At 39.0% G+C, this 18,558-nt stretch overlaps 1 protein-coding gene across 1 annotated transcript in view; it reads left to right on the top strand.

The window, feature by feature from the left end:
* The window catches only part of MRPL13 (mitochondrial ribosomal protein L13), a 36,623-nt gene extending 18,534 nt beyond the window's left edge, over positions 1-18,089 (top strand). The window contains exons 6-7 of the mRNA XM_086741214.1: positions 194-315; positions 17,755-18,089. Coding sequence (XP_086597340.1) covers positions 194-315; positions 17,755-17,779 — 147 coding nt within the window. The 3' untranslated portion in view covers positions 17,780-18,089. The remainder of the gene's footprint in view (positions 1-193; positions 316-17,754) is intronic.
* Positions 18,090-18,558: the final 469 nt, after the last annotated feature.

Here is an 18,558-nt window from a genome sequence, read left to right as displayed (position 1 = left end):
TGTTTATGCTTTTTTTCTTTATTATGTCACAAAATTGGGAGATACAAGATGTATGAGATTGTGACCTAAATGTAGAAGACACACTTAGGATGAAGGATGCAGTAGCGCTGGCAAATTTTGGTCTGGATTTGGGAGGGAATGGTGTTGGTTTTTTAAGCAATCAGGTAGCTAAGACTGTTCTCATCTACTTCAGGTTATTCCAGAAGACATACAGAAGAATCTTCTACAAGAGATTCCTCAGCCACGTGTAGTCCCCAAGAGGTTAGATGAATATACACCAGAAGAAATTGCTGCCTTTCCAAAGGTTTGGACTCCGTAAGTATCTTAGGGTTTTTTTGTTGTTGTTGTTGTTTTTTTTGTTTGTTTTTTTTTTTTAAAAACATTTTGACTGAGTATGTGCTATATAGGCTTTCACATTATCATTAAGAAAAAAAAAGTAATGATTTTTCTCTTTATGCCATCTCTTTTTGGAGAGAGTAGGTCATTAAAGCAAAGAACAGTCATATGAGGAGGGAGTGGCTGCTAAGTTTGGTGTTTGTTTTTTTTTATTTCTGGCCTTTCTTTTAATGATAAAAGCTTTACTTAAAATCATGTTTTCAGCTTTTTACTCCATCAAAATGAGTTGAGTAAAAAACTTCATTACCCTATTTGAGTTGTATGTGCTCTATAATAGGTGACTGTTAGCCATAGCCAAAGGAAACATCGTGGGGCTCTGTGAGGGAATGATTCATTGCTGGGGGGAGGACACACCCTTCGGATTTTCTCCAGAGGAAGGAAAAGAATTCTGCTAAATTAGACTTTGGAGAGTGAATCTTTGGCAGGGAACATACCACATGTTTATTTTGATAAACAGTTTCTATTCCATGCGCAAAATCAGTTCCACAGTAGTGGTGTGGCACATGTAGGGGTATTTGCGGTTTGCTTTATACCACTACGTGCAGCATTGAGTCAACCTGCTAGTGAAAATAACACATTACATTTGGGACATCTTCTAATTAGTACCAGTATGGTTTTTCTTGTGTTCATTTTGAGAGTCCTATTTAGGCTTAAGATACCATTACGATAGTCAACAGAGAAGTTAATTTTGAACGATGGCCCCTTTCTTGTTTATTCTAATGAAATTTAAGAAGAAATGTAACAAGTAGGAAGAACATAGAATAGATTGGGTTGGAAGGGACCTTCAAAGTCCATCTAGTCCAACCCCCCTGCAGGAAGCAGGGACATCTCCAACTCAGTCAGGTTGCTCCGAGCCTCATCCAACCTGGCCTTGAACGTTTCCAGGGATGGGGCTTCCACCACCTCTCTGGGCAACCTGTTCCAGTGTTCTACCACCCTCATTGTAATTTTTTTTTTCCTTATGTCCAGTCTGAATCTACTTCCCTCTATTTTAAAACCATTAGCCTTTGTCCTGTCACAACAAACTCTACTAAAGAGTTTCTCTCCATCTTTCTTATAAGCCCAAAGATTGAGCTTATAAGAACATGGGGAAGGGTGTAAATAAACTAACACCAGGACCAACTTGGTGTTCTATATCCAGTTAGATTACTGTTATTTCTATTTCTGGAGTAGTTTTTAATTTGTTCTGTAAAAAAAAAGAAGTATTCCTGTGTGCTTTCTCCTACACTAATCCTAGAAAATAGACCTGATATGAGTCTCAAATGGTATGTCATCCTATTGAGTAGTTCCACTGAACCAGAAGTTCATGTGGACAGAAGTCAACTGCTGAAATGGTAGTAGCAGCTTATTTCTCGTGAGTCTGCTTAAGACATGATCTCTCAGGTGTTTTGATAGCTGAATGATAGCAGAATGGTCAAGGTTGGACCACACCTCTGGAGGTCATCTTGTCCAATCCCCCGGCTCAAGCAGGGCCATCTAGAGCTGGTTGCCCAGGACCACATCCAGACTGTTTGCTAGTATCTCCAAGGATGGAGACTCCACAACCCCTCTGGGCAACTTGTTCCAGTGCTCAGTCACCCTCACAGTAAAAACGTTGTTTCCTGATATTCAGGTGGTACCTCCTGTGTTTCACTAAGTCTTGTTCAAATCAGAAGGACTTCAAAGTGCCAGAGCTGAATGCTTTCTATTTTTACAGGAGCATTTAATAGGTTCAGCATAGGTTTTCATGTCAGAACACTGTTAAAGAATGATCTGCAGCAACTAAGTGGTTTAGATTTGTGGCTAGTAGTGACTAGATGGTAGCAAGCCTTGTATAGTAGAGAAAAAGTCATTGTGCAATAGTGAAACCAGCAACCCTGTTTCTAACAAAGGAAGCCTTTAAATACAAAGGAAGGAGGCGTTTTATGTAGGAAGGTAAAGTTAATCTGGAGGAACAAAATTGAATTTGAATTAATGAAGAGAAGGGAAACTCACATAAGAAGAGGATTCTTAAATGGTCTATCAGTAAAAAGAGAAAGCAAATAATTTTTAGTGCATGGCCAAAATTGTTGGTATACCTTTAAAAGGGGCCTGATGCTTTTTGCTTGCTAAAATTAATATTAAAGGGATTTTTTTGCTTATTTTTCTTAAAAGTCTAGTAAACATTTTAAATTACAGTGTGTATTTTCTCTGCATTACAATGCACACGCAAATAGGGGCATTTACCCTTCATAGGCAGCAGAGATATGTGGACAAGAAACGTAACTTTTCTGGAAGAAAACTGGTAATAAGCTAACGTAAGTGAACACTTGAGTAGGACCTTGCAATTCAGGAGCAGAGTGTGCTCATAATTCCTTTTTTGGGCTAGCAGCTCTTGTGGCTTAAGCCAGACCAATACAATTAAGAAACCCCAGGAATATATGTAGGACAAATGTCTGTATCGGTTTCACATATATTTATAGGATTTGTATTCCTTTGAGGGGAAGACTGAGTAATGTTCCATTGTTCTGTCACATGTTGAACAGAAACCAAAATAATTCTTTAGGGAAACTTCTTAACTTAGTGGGTTTTTGCTTGCAAATCCTGGTAGTAACAGGAGAAAGTTAGTCTGTGACATTTATCTAGTGTTAAGTGAAAAAGCCTGCACAGAACTCTGTATTTAGGTATTATAAGTATTTGTGCTTGTACATCCATACATACGGTATTCATACAGAGTTGCACTGATTTTGCATGTTAGAATGGGATAAGACCTTTCATTTGTGGAATATTTTTTCTTCTGCTTTTAGTGATTTAACTTGGTGAAGCATGTTACGTCATGAGGGTTGACTGTATCACATGACTACCAAAGATGCACACCATTTTGCTTTTGTCTTTTTGGGTGTAGTCCCTGTCTTGCAGCTAATGTGTAGGTTCTGAGTAAAAGTTGTAAGTGGGCTTGAAAAAGGGAAGTGTTTGGCCGTCAGTGGCTATTAAATATGATTCTCCAGATGTGACTGATGGCTCAGGAAGTTGTAAATATTGCTGTATGTTTATCCTTTCTTGCATGAGTTCATCTCCTCAGCACTGAGCCACCTTAATTGTGTTGACATGTAGATGTGCGTAGCAAAGGACAAGTAAACTTGATGTCATCTAATTTAGTCGTTGCTGCCAGACTGTTTCCTAATAGCTTCACATTAGCATTGAGAAAACTACTTGAGCATTTTGATCCTTGGGGAAAATCTGCAGGTAAGAACATTATTTTGAACCTGGATTTGAAGCTAGAATTCCCCTCCCATCATTTCTTGGAATGATTCCCTCCAGAGGAATTCAAAGAACAGAGTAAATATGCATTTGTGTTTTTTCCTGTGTCTCTGCTCTGCAGAGGATTTTGGGAGGTGCTTTCTATATAAAGTGTTTTTACTCCATGCCAGTCGCAGAAGTTGGGGAGCGCTGCTGCCTTAGAAGTCCTGCAGCTGTAGCAGATTTGGAAGCTTTCAACTGAGAGGGTCATAGTGCTTCTCTGATGGGATGGGTGGGAACTTGAGGGGTGTTCTGGTGAGAAGAACCAGGGGAATAGGTGGACCTGAGAGGGATGGAATACAGGATCTGAAATGAGTTGGAGAGAATGCTAGAGAGGCGTGGACTTAGTGGGCTCTGGGTGAGGTAGGGAAAAACAGAAGGGAGTTTGGGAGAAAGAGGCTGGACCAGAAGTTTCCCTTCAGTTAGCTACTCCAGCTAGAGCAGGAGGACATACCTAACACTGTTGGCATACCTTTGCTGTGTTGGACTTTAGTCCTACCTTCTTTTCTGCTCTTAGGAACTGATAAGTCCTAGCAGAGGGATCAAGAATGAAAGTTATTATCTACCATCTCTCCACTAGCCGCAGGGCTCATCACTGTAGTCACTGTTGTAATTTCAGCTTCTTGTCCTGGCCTGCAACCAGACCATTGTGGATGTCAAATATTAGTGTCAAATAGATGAGTCTTAATTTAACCTTCAGCTCACTTCTCTGGCAGTTTTGATGTTGGGCAGAGTTTACAATTTGAAGTAATGGGGAAAATAATAATGCTTTTCTTCCTGACAGAAGGAATAAATGTATTCTGGTGATTCTCTAGGACTCAGAGTGCTATGGGGGGAAGGGCTTACTTGTGAAATAAAAGATACAGAATTGAGCTAGTTTGGTAAAATAACTTTTTGATGTGATAAGTAAAACACAGAAGTCTGTAGAAGGGGACTTACAGTGAATTGTAGCGGTCACTGTTCTGATTAAAATGCCAGCTGGAGTGTCTGAGAATGGACAGCTTTGCACCAGAGGCTAAAAGAAAGGCTGTACGTATATCCGGCTGTAATAGACTCTGTGTTCTAAACATTTTCAGTGTTTAGAACACAGAGCCCATGGAAAAAAAGTAGTATTTGTATTATTCCTTTCAAAGACTGTAGAAGCAACAAAGATTTAAATAGTTACATATTCTTTAATGATGTCAGCTTTTTAGAGGTGTATAGCAAAAAGGTTCTTTTAAAAATGAGTCAGAAAAGGGACAAAATACTGTAGATAGCTTTGTTCAACAAACCCAAGACAAGTTAGTTAAAATCAGATTGTATAAATGTGATACTCTTTACAGTTTGTGATGTACCAAAAAAACCAGCTACCTGACATGAAAATTGTTTCAGAAGAGTTCTAAATGTAAAGGGAACATTAGTTGGTTTTTGGAAATGCAAATATTGCAGGAATACATGTGTATCTCAGAATGCAAAACTGACTTTCTGTTTGAGTTCCTCGTTGTTTTGTTCTTTTCCAGCCTACAGGCTGCCCAGACAGGTTGTGGAATCTCCAGCCTTAGAGATGCTCAGAACTTGACTGCACAAGTTCCTGAGAAACCTGATGTCATGCTGAAGTTAGTCCCACTTTCAGTGGGGGGGTGGTGCAGATAGCTTTTTGGGGTCTCTTTTGATGCAAATTATTTTATGATTCTTTATGTATGATGAAAGTAAACAAACATAGATAGTAAAATAGATTAATATTTTAATAAACTGTTTTAAAACCCCAATGCATAGGTTGCCAGTAGTGTTGGTCCTATTTGGCTTTTCCTTGGGCTGTTGTTTGCTACTCTGTACTAGGGTCTTAGACGTCTGGGTGAGAGCACACCATACTAAAGCCTTTTCTTGTCCTCTGTGTCCTGCATTTGGGATATAAAAGGCCTGTGTGTTTATTGTTGTGTACTTTGGTTTGTGAACTTCTGCAAAACTATAGATAGCTTCTAAGCAATAAGAATAGTCTCATACAATAAACCAGAAAATGAAGGATGCAGAAAAACTATAAACTTCCCCCCCCCTTCAGATGGTCTTCCTGCCTTATGTGACTTTTGTTTTTAATTATTATTTATCTTCCATGGAGTTCTGAGCCGGGTGACCACTCTGCTTAACAAAGGACAGAGATTCAAAAGGGAATTAAATTCCTCTGAAAGCGATTAGAAGAAAAGGCGTTAGAGGGAGACACTCTTTGTGACACATCTTCTTTCTACAGGGGAAAAAAAAAAGTTTATATTAGCCCTTTGAAAGTAGCTGTATCCTTTAATGGAAAAGATCAAATGAAAAGTATAGATTGAGTAAAGGTATGTGAGGCTGTAAAATACAGGGAAACACAATTATGACAAGAAAGTTAATCTTTAAGATTTTACATTAAAACTAAACAGCCAAGAAATGTACCTTACTGTATATAAAATAGCCATAAGACAGATAATAGGGAATGAATATAAATTGCTGGATTTATATGAGAAGTTACTAGTATTAGGATGAAATTAGTCTTTTTCTCTTTAATCTGAAATAATATGTAAATCATTTTCATTTGGAATATGAAGAGAACATGTTCAGCATTGGACTTTTAACCTATATTTTGTATAAAAATATCTTGCTGTAGTTTGTTTTTTTTAAGGCTCTTTTGCTGGTAATTGGAGACTGACACACCGTAGACAAATATACGATATCCGAGTGGAACACTAAAACAGAGAAACGGTTTATAAGGAAAGCACAGGTCCAGTGTGGAAACCTAGCAAATAGCTTGTTTTTCAGAGTGGAGAGCCTTCCCGTCACCCCTCCTTCCACCACAGCGAGTTCATGATAGGACATCAAGCGAGATCCTGCTCCATGAAAGCAAAGAATTAAATGTTAGCGTATTTCCAGTGAGAGAGATTTTTTTTGAGCGTTCTTGCCTTTTATCCCTAACCTGAACCAATTGACTTCCCAAGCTGTGCAGTACTTCTCTCTTAGAGGAGAGGTCTGAAGTAAATGTGGGAAACTGTGTAGATATAGGAAAGGTAAATTATGTCTTTTCCAGACACATTTAGAGGGGAGAAAGATCAAAAACTAGTTCCTTTGACAGGGTTTGATTTTGTAGCTTCTAACTGTGAATGAAACCATTATTTCAAGTGTGTTTGAAGTTTCAGATTGTATGTCTTTTAAATGAGTTTTAAACAGGAATCGTCACAGAATTTGCCAGTCGTGTATGACTAAGCAAACAATTCTGTTCCATAAGACTAGGATACTTCAGATTTGTTTGTAAGTTTTCCAGTCATGTACCATTTGAAAGTTGTTTAACTGTCTGAGTATATATGTTTTTAGACCATTTTAAAGGCAGGAAATTGTTTTTGAAGAAGTATTTAAATAAGAATGTTACCAAATATATAGAACAGCAGCTCTGTGTTGTTCCAGTTAGATTGATACATTCCTGAGAGTTTCCCTTAAGAAAGCAGAGCCATCTGATTTCCAGGAGCGTGCTTGGGCTGGTGCTGGTGTGCATACTGAGCGCCTGTTCCACTGCCAGCCTTCATTAGGACCTCTCCTCAGGCCAGACAGCCTCTCACTTGTCTTTCTGCGAAAAAAAGTCCTTGAACACTTCTGACGTTTTTAAAACTTGATGTATTGTAAACTCTGAAATTTGTTTTTTTAATGTTTATTTTTCTGAGTGACTTGTTTGATTTCTGGCCACCATCTGCACGTCCTGCTTTGTAGGGGGTTGCAGAACCTGGTCTGAGGCTGTAATTTTGTTTCATCTGAGCAGCATGGGCTGGTCAGGGTCCTGGTATTGAAACTGTCACCCCCATGGCATGGTACACGGGTTCTTTGTGGTTCATCAGCAACACTCCGTGGCTTTGAAAGCAGAGAATCAGTGTGTTCTCGGAAATAAAAGTTTGTAGGTGATGAAACACAAACCTGTTGGATACATATGAACTGCAGATAGCTCTGATAATCCTCTTACAAATCCTGTGCTAATGGCTGTTAAGTTTCACTTCCAGTTCCTCCCTGGGTTTGTGTTCTTTAAAGCCAGTGTTGCAAGCCTCCGGCAACCTGAAGCCGACTGCTGATGTTCCTAGCAAACAAATTTGAACAGAAAGGCTTTCGGATTAAGAGATCTCTCAGCCACAGTTGCCCTTTCTGTTTGTTGTCTTACAAGAGAACTGCAACAGTAGTTGTCTTGCCCAGTTCTACAGTTTCTAGTGTAAGCTCCTGTTTTTAGTCAAGTTATTTCTGGGATGTAGTTGTTACAGAGCTGAAGAAGCAGCCAGGGGTATTCTGGATATGTGGCTGAAATGTTACAGACAGTACTTTTACAAATGTAAGGTGCTGGCAGTTTTACTTCATGAAGTTTTTTTCTGTTGATGACTTTACAGGGAGCCAACACCAAAAGACACCTTGCATTATATTGGATACAAAAATGCTATTTGGAATGCTTCCAGTTATGTGCTGTGTTACAAAGTTTATAACTTGCAGTTAATACCAAGTCTGTAAAATGCTTTTTGTTCTACAATGAAATATAAGATGTAATAAATGAAAAATTGGGGGGTGGTTTCTCCAGGTACGTAGAGAAGCTCAGAAAGAAAACCGTGAAGATTTCCTCCAAAGATGGTGAGGTCTTGAGCAATTTTTATAATGACCATCTCAAGTTTATTCATGAGCCTTTAAAAATTCTATGTTGAAATAAACTTACTCCAGCCATTTTCTTAGTTCTGACTTAGTTGCAAAGTGTATCTGCAGCTTTTGGGGTTTTGGATTGTGTTTGTAGCATGCCTCATGTCATAGTGTTCGGTTCTTATTTTGGGCTCCGAGGTGTTACTGGGCTAGGAATGATTACTGCCCCTCCAACTTGAGTGCTCATCTTCTCTCACAAGGCAGGGCTGGCATGTATCGCTGTTCAGAGGGGAGGTGGCCAACAGAAGCTTCTGTGAAAGATTTGAGCCAGTCTTACTTTTTCCTAAAACCAGAAACTGTATAAACCAGGAAAAAGCTATCCTGCCAATACAGCTCAGTCCGGTTCCAATGTACTCTTTGAGGAATCCCTCTGGAAGTTCATTTTCTGTGGGTTTTTTTGGTTCTCACTAGGAATTCCAGTAACTAACTGGAGATCATTAACCTCCATTAAAATTTGTGAACTATCATTGTTAGCTTTTTTTTTTTTTTATAGTAAGGGCATAAAAAAATCTCATGGTTTTGTGTAGAATTTAACTTAACAGAAGCCTTGAAGGTAACTGAGTCTCGCATTTCAGGCTGCCAGAGCTGGATGTAAATTTCCGTGGACAAAAAGCCACACAGATGCTTGAGAAGAAAATTGCTCACTTCTACGTTAGGTTTTAACTGCAGGCAGTAACTGGATAATAATCAAGAAGGGTCAGTAGCTTAATCATCTTTAAAATCTGACAAATCTGTGTTTAGATTGTTTAGCCTATTAAAATGAATTACTGGCTTTTCTGTAGCATGCCTGAAACACACCTGTGCTACTGATTCTCATACCCTTTACCTGGGGACAGCTTACGTTGTAGCTAAAACTGGAGTTGAAGGCAAGAGATTTAATAAACAGGTGGCTGAACACTTTTTAATTCAGCTGTCTGAAGAGGCTCTCAAAAAGAAAGTTCCAAAGCTACTTTCCCCTTCCCCTAAAATCTGTTGATCTCATATGCAAGAATAGAAACTAAATTAATGAAAATTTGACAAGCAATATGAGAATGGTTGTATATAATACTGTTGAACTACTTGCCCAGATGAAATTAGAATTTTATTATTTTTAATTGCTCTTTTATGAATGTTTGGATTTGCTTTTTTTCACTTCTGGTGCTGACAGTAAGTCTGGAAAGCATTTCACTGTTCCTTTACTCACTTCTCTGTTTATCTGAAGAATATTGTAATGCTTTGGGCAAAGCCAAGTGTACAGTGCTGTTCTTTCTACAGTCCTACAGTTTTTAGCAGAATGTAGCACTTAAAGAAAATCCTTTCATTTGCAAAAAGCATTATCTTGTTGAGATGAAGTTTACAAGTACATTGCGTTGATTTAACTTAAATAATTTTACAGGCAGAATTCATGTAATCCAGGTCAAAATGTGGGATCGACAGTAATTTGTAAATAACTGAACACCTTAGTTCAGTTTTGCTTAATTTGATTTTAGGGAAACTGGAGTTGTAACCAGTTTATTTTAAATTGTAATAAGCCACTCTTAATTTCACTAAGAGTACCTAAATGCATATTGACATTGGTTCAGATAACTTGATCTATGGACACTTTTTAAAAATTAAAACAAGTACTAGTTTTACATAGGGAAAGAAAATGTAGTTGAGGACCACAAAATATTTATCTTAAGCTTTGTCTGTGCAGGAAAGGGTTAGCAGCTGTAGCTCTACTGGTATAACGGTATCAGTAAAGCCACCTTTTCTTGCTCTGTTTTGTTACTAAATGCAGCTTCTGTTACTGTGGTTTATTCTCCAACTGAAATAAATTAAACTTGTAGAAATGCTTTTTAGCTAGGATGATAGTCTGCATGAGAACTACACCAATATGGAGAAGGTTTTTTTGCCCCCAGGCGGAGCAAGAAGTTCACGGTTTAGAATAGGCCAAGGTGGTTATTGGAAATTTAATAGTAGTTTAAATATCGTTAGCTGTTTCACTGATTGTTTTACCAGAGGCATAGAGGTACCCTGGGACAGTAGGTACATCTTGAGTAGAAAAACAATTCAACTCCCCCCCTGCCCCCAACTCCAAACCATCTTGATATTTGAGTGTAACCACATAATTTGGGTTTACAGAGAATGATAGCTATGTCTAATCCTCGAGTTTTTATTTACTAGTGTGATTAGTCAAACAGATGAAATGTGTTCAGAAATCCCCTCTAGCTATAGTGCACTTACCTAATAGCTATTGACTTTGGCACAACTTGCAAAGTGTACCTGAAAAATACGTATATATTCCTCTTGTTTCGGAGTTACAGTAAGTTTTGGCTCTGTGTTGGAGCCTGTCTTTTAAGTTTGTCTATAAAAATGAGTCTTAAGATACTCAAAATTTTATAGTTGTATTCATAAATTAACCTTAAGAAGTATGCCAGATAGACCACAAATTTCATACTATGTGTATGTTGCAACAGTTTTATACAAAAACAAATGTGGAACCTTTTGTAATAAGAAAAGGCTAAAAAACACCTATTGTCATTAATAAGCAGACATGAAAGACGAGCCGTAGAATTATCCTGTGTAAGCAGCCAGCTGTCATCAGTTAGCAATAGTCCCACGTTCCTGCGATTCTGGTTTCATAAATGAAGAGGAGCGTTACAGTATTACAGATCCTAGTGTGCCTGCTACCTCAGAGTAGTCGGATAGTAGGCTGGCTGGGGGCTTGATCGTAAGTGGCATGATCACAAGATCTTTTCACTAACTGGCCTTCCCCTGTCTGTCATCTTCTGTTAGAAACTATTGTTTATAAACTCTCCTAAAAGACACATTTATGAGCCAGTGGATATCATTGGTTTAATACTTAACAAATTTGGGAATAATTTAGAAGTACTTCAGCACTAACTAAGCTACGTTTCTTTGGCTGTTTTAGTCTTTCAGCCAAGTTGGGAGAGATTTTATCCCTGTAGTTACTTAGGATTCTTGAAATCTGAGTGGGAAAATCAGGCAGAGCTTCTGTAAAAACTACACAGTCATCCTGAAGACTCATTCAGCTCCCCAAACAGCTCACTCAGTTGTTTGGGGAACTCTGCTATTCTGCAGGAAACAAGGATGGGGGGAAAGCCAGTGGAAAAAAAAATCTATCATAGCAGCCACAGACTCATAAAACATCATGATAACTATGAATTAAGACTGTTACTTTTTTTTTCCTGATGGATAATCCATGCAAATGGGAATCCTACCAGATGTGAAATTTTTCAGTTAATAGGGAACATTGCACAGACTGCGAATGGAGGAGATGGATGTGCCTTTCTTGTAGGATAGTTATGAATTTTTATGAGGTTTTTAATGCATCTGGAGTGTTTTTTCTCATTCATGGAAGCAGTGAAATCTTAACAGAATTCCAAGCCTGTCCTTTTCAACTTCTGCTCTTGTACCACTGCTTTCGTCTCTTTGTCAGGTTATTAGTGTGCAGCATTAGTTGGCCTGAAGGCGCTGACCTTTTACAGTGCTGATGCAAGATTAAATACCTTCTGAATGCTCGTTGTTACTGGTGCTGGTGAGACTGCAGAAAGTACGGGAAACTCTGGCTCTCCAGGTCACCTTCTCCAACAGTGAGATAATTGCCCGGAGGTGAAGAGAAAAATGCAATTTGAGATCCTCAAAGCTTCCAAAGCAGGTGTGCATTGCTAAGTCAAGAGCAGGTATTGACAGGTCACTTCTTCTGCAGCAGTGACAGTCTTACTCCTTAGCAGGGGCAGCTTTGAAACCATTAGTTAGCAATCATGAAGACAAGCTTGCAAGGACATAAATGACTGTAGTAACTCCATGAAATTAGACTTTATACTATTTCTTTTGAAGTGCCTCAGACAATGGACTGTAACAACAGAACTATTCTGAGATTGTTTATGAAGAGATGACTATCCAGTTTTTTTGAGCTTGAAAGAAGATAAGGTCATGTTATCAAATTATATTTTATGAGCAGTATGTGGTTGAAAAACCAGGCAAGTGTGTAACTTCTGAACGTGAGCCAGCAGGGTGCCCAAGTGGCCAAGAAGACCAAGAGCATCCTGGCTTGTGTCAGGAACAGTGTGGCCAGGAGGAGCGGGGAAGCGATTGTGTCCCTGTACTTGGCACTGGTGAAGCCACACCTCAAATACTGTGTGCGGTTTTGGGCCTCTCAGTACAAGGAGGACATTGAGGTGCTGGAGCATGTCCAGAGCAGGGCAGCGAAACTGGTGAAGGGTCTGGAGAACAAGTCCTGTGAGGAGCAGCTGAGGGAACTGGGACTGTTTAGTTTGGAGAAGAAGAGGCTCATTGCTCTCTACAACTACTTGAAAGGAGGTTGTATGGAGGTGGGTGTTGGTCTCTTCTCCCAAGTTACAAGTGATAGGATGAGAGGAAATGGCCTCAAGTTGTGGCAGGGGAGGTTTAGGTTGGATATTAGGAAAAAATTTCTTTACTGAAGGAGTGGTCAAGCACTGGAACAGGCTGCCCAGGGAAGTGGTGGAATCACCATCCCTGGAGGCGTTCAAAGAACGTGTAGATGTGGCTCTTTGGGACGTGGTTTAGTGGACATGGTGGTGTTTGATGGTTGGACTTGATGATCTCGGCTATCTTTTCCAACCTTAAAGATTCTGTGATTCTTTTGTGAGAAGAAGGGAGAGCCATGTATTTTACAAATTACATTGTTATATCTGATCTCTAGGCAATGAGAAGTTCTAAGAAGCAGAATAACTTGTATTAAAATATGTAGTTTTGGGGAGTATTCTGAGTAACTGAGGAGGGTCTTTTGACAAGGGTATGTAGTGACTGGACAAGGAACAAGAACAAGGTGGGCTGAATAGATATAAGGAAGAAATTATTTACTGTGAGGGTGGTGAGACACTGGAACAGGCTGCCCAGAGAAGTTGTGGATGCCCCATCTCTGGAGGTGTTCATGGACAGGTTGGATGGGGCTTTGAATGACCTGGTCTAGTGGAAGGTGTCCCTGCCCATGGCGGGGAGGTTGGAACTAGATGGTCTTAAGGTCCCTTACAACCGAAACCATTCTATGATTATTAAAAATGAAGAAAAAAAGTTTAAAAAGTATTGTCTGAAACTCAAAATGCTGTAAAGGATTGTAAAGTAACTTATTTACATATAAAATAGTGCCGTATATTACTTTATTTCTTTGAAGTAAGCATACTATTTTTCATCTGTCTTCTGTAAGGATGATATTACAAGGTGGTCTCTTGCCTACCGAAAAATAATGCTGTGAAGTTGGCCTATATATGTTTGACAGTTGCAGTATAATGCAGACTAGTGGTTACTTAGATCTGGCCTTCACGGAGTAACAGCCCCCTCATTTTATTTTTTCTGAGACTGTTCTACCTCCACAAAACATTGCTAGGCAAAGGGAAACGTCTTTGCTGGAATGTGCTGACAAGAATTTAATAAAGATGGAACTGTGCGGCAAGTCTGCTCAGACTTGATGGAAGTAAATATTCACTCCAGGAGTTGAAAGTTGAACACATTTAACTTTTGGAAAGGGTCTCTGTTCTGTCCACTTTGACAGGAAAAATACCTTAGGAAGAGCACATTTCACAGCATACTGAAAAAGAATATTGCATATTATGTAGGGGTTCCCATCACAGTTGCAACTATGCAAGTAGGTCTCTTTATACATGAGCTGGAGTTTGCCATCTGAGATACTCGGAGGCTGAGGTCATAGCTTCACAAACATTTCTTTTGGCAAAAAGGCTGGTTTTAAGTATCATCCATCACTTTTCCTGCCTTTCCATTATGCCTGTGTAGCAATGGAATAAAGAGAGTCGAGGAACTGACCTAGATTAGAGATAACCTTCTTCTGTGCAGCTGCACAACGTAAACTGGTGTACATTGGAGTTGATGGGGGTTGTTAGGAAAGTTGCTTAAGTCACTCTTCTGCTAACATACATGAGCAGCAAACTTCAGTGTTACTTTAGCACGGGTAGTTTAAGCTCCATTTGGAATAAATAAAATGTATCTTTACTTAAAGTGCTATGGGGAAGCCCTGCCTTTCTTCACTGACTTTAACTTACCTCCTTAGGCTAAAGCTTGCCATGGTGAATCCTATCTTGAGTGTCTATCCAGATTTCACACAGTTACAGTTTTGTCTGAAAAGCAATTCTAACTGCGTCGTCGTACTAACCACAGACCAAATTCAAATGGTTGAGATTGGAAGGGACCTCTGGAGGTCATCTGATCCAACCCCCCTGCCCAAGCAGGGCCGCCTGGAGCTGGTTGCCCGGGAAGATGACTTCTGAATAGTTGTGGATGGAGACTGCACAGCCTCCCTGCTGCTCCAGCGCTCTGAATAACTTGTTTCCTGAGTAAATACTACACAAAGCTTTATCCTGTTTTCTACAGGATCATACACTTGGCAGTGTCACAGGACCTCTGCTATTTTTAACTGTATGATTTATAATGTATCATCTACAGCAGTAGCATTACTGCTGTCAGTGATGGAGCTTCTCTGATGTGGGAGCTGTGGTGGAGGCTAAAAAGACACAAACTGGAGGTGCATATAGCTGTGATTTTGATGTCTTAAGGAGGCCTTTGGCTTATTTTGTTACATGACAGGACTTAGTTGCAGAGGTGATTTTTTTAAAAAATGCTTTTACATTCCCTTCTGATGCTTTGCGTTTCTTTGTGTATTGCAGAGTGTGTTACCATTTGCTGAAATGATCACCATTAGCAGCTGCCATTGATCAAAATAATAACAAGTCTTTTCCAACTAAAGGCAAATTCAAGGCTATTTTAAAAATTGACATCTGAGTAGAGAAGCTTTGTAGGGTCTTGGTTTACAAAGAGGTATAGTCAGATATGTGAGAGAAATCAAGGTTATAAACCAGCCTGAACCAGACCAGTGTGCCTCCAGAGAAAACCTCAGCCCGTGTTCCAGGGTTTAGTTTGACCTTCATCTTACTTCTTGGAGTGGGGTATGGAGCAAAAAAAGTTAGTTCCCTGTAAATGAGAAAACTGTCTTGGTCTATTTGATTTCTTCAGTTTTCAAGTGTGTACGGCTGGCATCCATATCAAAAGATGGTTTTATGTGAAATACTTGAGTTCTGCAAAGTTGTGGGAAGAAGAAAGTGCTATGAACTGCACATATGTGCAGGTTTACCTATTTCGTAAGGTTCAATGACTAGATTGTCAGAATTTGATATCAACTGTATTCTTCTGATAGCTCTGAGTATGCAACAAAAGTTGTGAGAATTTAAGAGATTTAAAATCAGTAATCAGAGCTTAGGACCAGCTCTTCAGTTTCTTTTACTCGACGGTAAAGTATTTGTAAAGAGAGAGAAGCATTGAGAGCCATGGCGTAACTGGACCTTAATTTAATTTGCTGACTGTTTTGCCTAGAATTCACTGGACTTAGTGTCTGTGTCTTAGTGCTTTTTATGTGCAGTATAAATGTTAGTGGGACCAATATTTTTTACTTGTTTCGGTGGCAGACGTCTGCTGCACAGACTAATGTTGCATATTTTCAGTGAACCTCTAATACTTTACCTTTCAGCATTGATTTCAGAGATGCTGGTGCCCACATTCTGCCTCCTGCCTCCCTTCTCTAGGAAGCTTGCTGTCAATATACAGCAATTATTTTTTTTTTCTCAAGAATGTTACTTGAAAAAAAAAAAAGGAAGAAGCCATGTAAAATCTTGACTTTGGGTAAATTTCTGAACCATCTCTTCTAGGAGATACAATTTTCTTTGTTCCAAATACTCCTCAGTGCTTTGCTGAGGAAGGGCAGAAGCGCTGCCATTGAAGATCTCTCTTGGATGGATTTATGTACTTTATCAATAAGCCGTTATCCGTTGGTGTTCACAAGTAGTTCGTAATTCTCTCTGAGTAGACAAGGTTTTTGTAGGTTCATAGTCTTTGTCTGACAAAATATTTATAACGCTTTTGCCAAAGGCAGTGTTTTTCAAGGCCTAGCTTTCTTAGTGCCAAGGACTCTTTAAAAACAGAGATTGTGGCCTCCAAAAGCCAAGTACTAGTAGGCATAAAAGCCTACTGTGGCATTAGAAAAGGCTTTAAAAACTTTTATGTTTGTTCACACAAGTGTTTTAGTGGAGAAAACCCTGCCTTTAGGCTTCATTAACTTTGTAAGACTGCAAACTGAGAGTCCAGTGTTTATGCATTTAAGACAACAGGCATTAAGGTTTAAATACAGATTGCTAGCAAGAAAAAAAAACACATAAAAAATTGGATTTTCACCCAAGAACAAAAAATCCTTAGCTCTGCAGCACTCCAACGGAACCCTAGATGGAAGTTTTAAATGTGCCATTCAAAGAAAAATGCAAAATCCTTTGAGCAATGTGTGAGTAGATGAATTGAGCTATAAAAAAAGAGTAATAACTGCAAGCTGCAAGGCAATGATGTCTTTACCGTGCTGCATCTCTAAAATCTCTCAGCACTGATCCACCTGTCTAAGATGGATGCAGTGATAAAACTTCTGCTAAGTCATTGCTGAGAATTTTTCAAAATCCTGCTCTCTTAATACACCACAAACAGTGCGGTATAATGAAATATATATTCTGGTATGCAGGGGTGAGATCTGAGTAACAAAATGTGGGATATTTCTGGGGACTGAAATCCAGGACTCCAGGAAACATGACTTGACTGCCTGGTGTGTATTAGCCGTCAGATGTTGAGTGCGTTCGAGCCAGCATGCAAGCAATGGCATGGTGCTCACAGCAGGTCTCTCATGCATGGAAGATGCGGGTCCAAATGTTAAAACAGAATATGCCATTTAAATGGCAAACAGAGAAGCTTTGTAATTCATTTCAGCATGAACACTAGCTCATCTTTATAGTTATTCTTTAAAATTCACATATCATCACATTTTCTACAGTACACTTGAAATAGCACGGACTGAATTCCAGAGTCGCTTTCATATAAGATCCTACAGACTTGTACGAGAATTGCATGAGTGACTTCACTTTGCAGTGCTGTTGGTTGAAAAATGCTAGATCTGCAATATATGATTTTAATGAGTAATTAAGTATTAGATTTCTTTTTCTTTAAATCATCCGTTTTAATTAGTAGAGTTGTGGTGGACTATGCTGTTAACTTAAAACTTGCCATTTTATGCGTGGATAATTCATTTTTTGAAAGTGGAGACAAATTAATGCTGGTGCTTCAAGTCATTGTGAGGCTGCCTTCAGTTAAAGCTGCATTTCTGGTTTGCTTAGGAAAGTAGGAGCGGCTCATAAGAAACACCTTGACCAACTACTCCTGATCTGTAAATTGATAGAGGTCTTAGTAAACTTCTTAAATTTGTTCTGTCTTTTTATTGTAATCCAGAAAATACTCATCAGCACAAAAACTCAAGCACCAGAATAAGGAAATAAAAATAAATATGGCTGTTACTGCATCCTGAAAGCAAAGCCACTGTAGTTCCCATACATTTCTTAAAGGTTTTTTTTTTTTTTTTTTTCTTCCCTCCAGACCTAAAGATTTTCGAAGGAAGTAATATCAATAAAAGAAGAGCTGCCATCAGGAATGTCTCTCGTCCTTGAAAAAAAGATCTTCTGATGTGGAAGCATCTGTGCATCTCAGAAAACCCTTCTATACAGAATGTTTTTGACGGGTGTTAGCAAACTTTATTTGGAAATATTATCAAAATTACTGTATTTGAAACAGCTAAGAATGGATATTGTGTTGTCAATGCCACCTATACTCTGTGTTGTATGAGCTGGTATTTGTTAATTACACCTTTTTTGATACTATTATTAAAGAACTTATAAAATTTTAATGAATATGTACATCTCCCAGAAACTGTACATTGTTTACTGAAATGAAGTATCTCACTCCAAAAGTTGCAGAACTTGAATTCCATGCACTAAGAGCAGTGAATAATTATGGTCACAGAGCTCCCACGGACGGCACACTCACTAAATGATCTGATTTGCTCTTCTGGTAAAACAAATGATCCATCCTTACGGAGCCTGATGAATGACAGAATGCCAGGCTTAGTTCAGAAAAAGGGAGTTGTTCATGTAGAGCTCGTTCTCTCGGTGGTGGATGTTAAAAAAAAGAGTGGTTTGAGCTGTTTATTACTTCTGTAACTGATTGCGCGGTTCTTCTGCATGCGGAGTGTATGTACCCAGTGAAATCAACGGTGAGATTTTGCTGCATGCGTGTCTATGCAGGCCTGCAATTTCCTTACCTGTTTGGGTGCGTGTACCCACTGAGGGTTACTGTGGTGGTAGTAAGCCAAATCAAGCTTCTCCCAAAGCCAAATTACATGAG

This window comes from Chlamydotis macqueenii, chromosome 2, assembly GCF_036417535.1.
Source record: "Chlamydotis macqueenii isolate bChlMac1 chromosome 2, bChlMac1.mat, whole genome shotgun sequence".
Taxonomy (NCBI): domain Eukaryota; kingdom Metazoa; phylum Chordata; class Aves; order Otidiformes; family Otididae; genus Chlamydotis; species Chlamydotis macqueenii.
Note: the sequence above shows the minus strand (reverse complement) of the source record. Positions and strands in the feature narration are given on the sequence as shown.